Source organism: Bradysia coprophila, assembly GCF_014529535.1.
Source record: "Bradysia coprophila strain Holo2 chromosome IV unlocalized genomic scaffold, BU_Bcop_v1 contig_5, whole genome shotgun sequence".
NCBI lineage: Eukaryota > Metazoa > Arthropoda > Insecta > Diptera > Sciaridae > Bradysia > Bradysia coprophila.
Window position 1 is genome coordinate 2,378,526 of NW_023503374.1, and position 5,706 is coordinate 2,384,231.

Consider the following 5,706-nt stretch of genomic DNA (forward strand, 5'->3'; position numbering starts at 1 on the left):
GTTAGTGGCCGCTATATTTAGCTATACATGTTCGACAGAGATCCTTCGGCGGTCAATTTGGCTTAAGCCTCAGTGAGAGCGTAGACAAAAGTAAGTAAAGAGAAAAAGTCGTTTGTATGGAACAATAAAATACTAGCCACTACCCACCAAATATCTGAAACCTCAAATGTTCTAAAAAAACGTTTTCATATTCCTTACAGCCGACAAAACATGAATCATCTCAATTTTATTTTAGTTTTTTTTTGTCTTGTTTATACAAGTGGGTTGTCTCATTTTCGTTGATCCAAATCGTATAAAAGGTTTTCGTGAAGAAATATCATTCAGTAAAATGAAGTTTATCATTGTCGTAGCTGTGCTCTGCTTCTTTTGCGTACAAGTTAGAATTCGTTAGCACTTGTTTGAAACGCTTAAACTCATACGTACTTTATGAATTAGGGCAGCCTCCAGCAGTTCTCTGGATCAAATTACGGTCAAGGATGCATGCAAGGTCGTGGTGGAGAAGGATGCAGCAATTGCAACATGCAAGGTTGCGGTGGATGTGGCATTAGTAGCAACCCAGAAATTCTACTTACGCTTTACAAAATTATGTTCCACTTAACAACTACTACCACTACTACTACAGCACCACAATGGACTGGTAGGAGTTAAAAAAGAACCAAAATATAAAACACAAAAGAAGTGCCATGAGCAAAACTGCTATGGTTTTTGGTATTTTTATGATTTTTGTAATTTATAATTGTATTGCTTTACAGTACCTACTACATCTACTACTACTGCATCTACTACTACAACATCTACTTCTACGTCTACTACAACTACTTCTACTACTACCACTACTACTTGCAGTCCACTTCCTGCTTCTTTAGGTAAATGTGAAATTATCAATCATCTTTACATCAAAGAATCACTAAACTTTTCGACTGATATTACAGTGACATTGTATCAGCTATACAAATCTTCAATGAATGATCATTTCTACACAAGTACATCATCTGAAGCAGACAGCGCAGTGACCACTTATGGTTACACAAAACTAAATTCGCCTGGATTGGTAGCCCTGTCACAGAACTGTTCCTGTGGAGTGGCGTCACTTGTGCCTACTTATCGTTTATATGGAAGCAATGACCACTTTTACACAACATCTAAAGCCGAGGCGGATTACGCCGTTACCATAGGATATAAACGAGAAGGAATTGCGTGGTATTGCAGTCCTCAAATGGACTTATGTGGAGCGACGTTGGCATTGTATAGGTACATTAATAATGGGGACCACAACTACGTTACTAACTCTTCTCAAGGTGAAGGAACGTTTGAGGGAATCACTTGTTACATGTGGCCAGATTAGCGGAATGATTTGAAAAAAAGTATGAGTGCTGTGTGAAAAGTGTGATTAGTACATACCGTACATGTAAATTCAATTTCAAGCGAATCCTTACTATGTGTGAACGAGAACGAGTGAATGTTTAACATTCTATAACATTTTCGCCAATATCTGAGATTGTTAATGTGAAAATCTTATTCTGTTTTTGTTAAAATCACTCTTGAACGGGAAATGTTTCGCCACATCGAATTAATAAAATTTTAAAAAAAATTCTAACTTTTTCTTGGATCGAGTAAAGTGACGAAGAATCACGATGGAGATTTGAGATACTGTTTTGAAGACGTCTACGACTATTTCGCTTTTATCAGGGTTTAATTTTGTGCGTCCAATTTAGCTACATTATTTGAAGTAAGATGATCAAAATGAAATGTTCACCTTGGGGTGAACACGCTAAGCAATTTGTTATCGTTTTGAGTAAAAACATTACGAGCGCCACGAACGAAAAAAGATCTACTCTATACCTAAAGCAAAGAATAAGTATAGACATACAACGGGGCAATGCAGCATCAGTTATTGGAACATTACCATCAACACACGCCCTGGATGAGATTTATTACCTCCTTTCTAAATAAAAATTGTAAATTTTTACAAAAGTGTTCTCCGTGTGGCTATGAAAAAAAAATGAAATGTTGGATTCACTTAAGCATAGGTGTCTCAACACTCGGCATTTTTGTGCACAGTAACTTCTTTTTTCCATCAATTACGATTCTAAATTTTTTCAACAAGAAGAGCCGTCGTATATAATGTATATATCCAGAGATAATGACAACCAACTCAATCTTTGAATTTACTCGACTTATCTGCCTCTTGTAAGTTTGATAAAGAAAGTGGAAAATTGTTTCAACTCTAGGATTTAACCATGAAAAATAGGGGAAATAAGTGCAGCGATTCGATATCCTAGGTATTCTTTTGTTGCTTATCAGACATGAAAATTCGTTGTTACATGTACACCTGATAGTCGTGTAGACACTTGTCCCATACCTACACTCGTCATCGTCAAAATAACAGTTACCAAACCTTGTTCAAAAATGGCCTGAACTCGCAAATTTCTCACTTTGTAGTTTGGTCATATGATGTGAACCAATTATAGAAATCTTATTTTAAGACCAGAAACATTGTTAGCGCCGCTGGCGAATCTATGGTTTGTTGGAAAATAGTTGAAAAAGTTGGAACATTAGGCAAATAGCCTGTTTTAGGTACCTGTTTAAACTTTGAAAAAATATTATTGTTGCAACATTCAATATTTGCGCAAGGAAAAAACTCAATTTTTTGGAAATTTAGAATCAAAAACACATTTCTTGCGAATTAATTATTTTTATGTAAATTTCATCGAAGTAGTGCAGCTATTTTTTATTTGGTCACATCGACGTTATCGTTTTATCATGTGGATCACCTGAGAAAATTGGAAGTTTTCAACCAAATAACTTTCGTTCGTGAAAAATGAATTTGTTGTAACTATTTGGAACAATAATCATGTCCGGAGCGTTAGCGGAGGACTTGACGCAGTCTAACTTCCAAAAAAAGAACGAAGACAATTTTTTGAGAGGCGGCAACTATATATAGGCGAGAATTTAAGTTTCTTTCCTTTGGCCTGTATCACCACAAATCCTATTCTATCTTATTCGCGCAAATTCAAATACGAGCAAAACGAGCTATCACTCGACTATGTAACTTTAAAATTGCCGGAGATACATCGTTTTCAAGTTGGTCATTTTGATAGAAAATGCACCAAATTAACGTTTTCCAAACAATCAAAATCTTTCAACTCTGTATGTTTCTATCTATCTGTCTATCTATCTGTCTATCTATCTGTCTATCTGTCTATCTATCTGTCTATCTGTCTATCTATCGACGGTCGACCAGAATTTTGTTTTATTGGCCTCGAAGTGGTTTCTGAGTGTGGTTTTCGAGGGTCGGGAACGCGTTTTCGGCTGTAGCTTAGCTGTATTGAAACCTACAGAGGCGTGCGACCCATCAAATGAAAGGTATTCGTAACACGATTCGAACAAAAAAATAGTTAAAAAATCGGGGCAGATTCGTTTGAGCTAGAGTGATTAGAGTGACCAAATTTTGAGCTACTCGAGCGTAGGATGAAAGGACTAATATTTTTTTGGGTTATGAGAGATAGAGAATTACTTTCTTCGGCAAAGTCTCAGAGTTTTACGAGTAGAACAGAGGGGCATATGTGAAAAATGTCGAAAGTTGGAAATGGGTGGGTCAATTATGTTTTTAAAGGTATTTTTTGAATGGTGGCAGATAGAGAGTTACTTTCTTTGGCAAAGTCTCAGAGTTTTACGAGTAGAAAAGAAGGGCATTTGTGAAAAATGTCGAAAGTTGGAAATGGGTGGGTCAATTGGGGTTTTAGAGATATTTCTTGAATTGTGGCAGATAGAGAATTACTTTCTTCGTCAAATTTTCGATTTTCGTCAAATTTTCGATTTTCGTCAAATTTTCGATTTTCGTCAAATTTTCGAATTTCGTCGAATTTCGTCGAATTTCGTCAAATTTTCGAATTTCGTCAAATTTTCGAATTTCGTCAAATTTTCGAATTTCGTCAAATTTTCGAATTTCGTCAAATTTTCGATTTTCGTCAAATTTTCGATTATCGTCAAATTTTCGGATTTCGTCAAATTTTTGATTTTCGTCAAATTTTCGAATTTCGGCAAATTTTTGATTTTCGTCAAATTTTCGATTTTCGTCAAATTTTCGATTTTCGTCAAATTTTTGATTTTCGTCAAATTTTTGATTTTCGTCAAATTTTCGATTTTCGTCAAATTTTCGATTTTCGTCAAATTTTCGAATTTCGTCAAATTTTAGAATTTCGTCAAATTTTCGAATTTCGTCAAATTTTCGATTTTCGTCAAATTTTCGAATTTCGTCAAATTTTCGATTTTCGTCAAATTTTCGAATTTCGCCAAATTTCCGAATTTCTGTTATAAACTGTTATAAAAAGCAGTGTTCTAAAACTTCCAAAACGACTGATATCCCAACAAAAATCTCTTCGAGAAAAGTGTTACGCAGTCTTTGAAGTACAATTTCTAAAATGAATGATATCGCTAGAGTTGACGCTTTCAGCTTCGTTACACCCAATTTTAGTTCAAACAAGCTGGCTTAGTTTTTCTCATCATCTGCCAAATAATTTTTACCAAAAAAAATTGACTGGAAACAACCAAAATTTTACCAAAAAAATCTGCGTCGCAAAGTGGCAAATGTTCAGGAACAGACCAGCAAGAAAATTTATCTGCCACATGCGACGCAGATTTTTTTGGTAAAATTTTGGTTGTTTCCAGTCAAATTTTTTTTGGTAAAAATTATTTGGCAGATGATGAGAAAAACTAAGCCAGCTTGTTTGAACTAAAATTGGGTGTAAAATTTAATTTTTGCGTAACGAAGCTGAAAGCGTCAACTCTAGCGATATCATTCATTTTAGAAATTGTACTTCAAAGACTGCGTCACACTTTTCTCGAAGAGATTTTTGTTGGGATATCGTTTCATGGGCGATAATATCGTTGCTCGGACGATAATATTGTTACAGAAAACGATATTATTGTTTGGAAAACGATATTATTGTTCGGAAAACGATATTATTGTCGTCTGATAGGATATTATCGTCGCTCGGACGATAATATCGTCGTTGAAAACTATAGTATCGTCACAGCGACGATATTATCGTTAGGAAACGATATTATCGTCCCCGACGATAATACACTCGGAGATTTTTCCATAGCCCGTTTATCCAAGTGGGCCAGGTGGTATCACCCACAAACCCCAATTTTTGGGTGCTTTAATGGCTTTACATTTTCGAAAAAAGATTTTTGTTCAGAGTAATCATCAAAAAACTAATATTTTCCGTCCAAATGTAGGCTACGAATTTGCAAAGAGTTCATTGCTCTTAAGAGTCAAGACTTCGAACAACTTAAAAACAAGCCATCGGCGATTTTTGGAGGGTATACAGTAATTGAATCAGAGGACCCTCCTGAGACATTTGCAACAAAAAAATCCTCGAAGTAATTATGTTTTCATGCCAGAAATCATGAAAAAATGGTCTGCACGAAGGTGACCAAAATAGTTTTTGTTGCATATCACCGACAATACGTAACGCATTTATCTGAAATTATGGTCATTGGTAGAGGTGTTGACGCCGCATATGCTGGCCTTTAAAACATTTCGAAATTTTTACAAGGTCCCTCCACATTCATTGATAAATTTCTACTGAAACGACATAAGGCAAACTTTCATCGCGAAGTCGGTGAACCTCGGCCCTACCGAAGACTGAAGAAGACGATGAAAATAATGTAAAGGAAATGTTTTCTTGTAAACGATAA

At 35.5% G+C, this 5,706-nt stretch overlaps 1 protein-coding gene across 1 annotated transcript; it reads left to right on the forward strand.

Annotated features, from left to right (window-relative positions):
* Nucleotides 1-314: 314 nt before the first annotated feature.
* On the forward strand, nt 315-1,564 carry LOC119071581 (integumentary mucin C.1-like). The gene is made up of 4 exons (XM_037176527.1): nt 315-376; nt 436-637; nt 753-866; nt 933-1,564. Exons 1-4 carry the CDS (start codon nt 329-331, stop codon nt 1,343-1,345), a joined length of 777 nt encoding a protein of 258 aa, XP_037032422.1. The 5' UTR covers nt 315-328; the 3' UTR covers nt 1,346-1,564.
* Nucleotides 1,565-5,706: the final 4,142 nt, after the last annotated feature.

Excerpts from the sequence above, each read along its gene's own strand:
- LOC119071581 (XM_037176527.1), top strand. The coding sequence starts at position 329 with ATGAAGTTTATCATTGTCGTAGCTGTGCTCTGCTTCTTTTGCGTACAA. Across the intron at positions 638-752 it reads TACAGCACCACAATGGACTG|TACCTACTACATCTACTACT; the intron begins GTAGGAGTTAAA and ends ATTGCTTTACAG. Across the intron at positions 867-932 it reads TCCACTTCCTGCTTCTTTAG|TGACATTGTATCAGCTATAC; the intron begins GTAAATGTGAAA and ends CTGATATTACAG.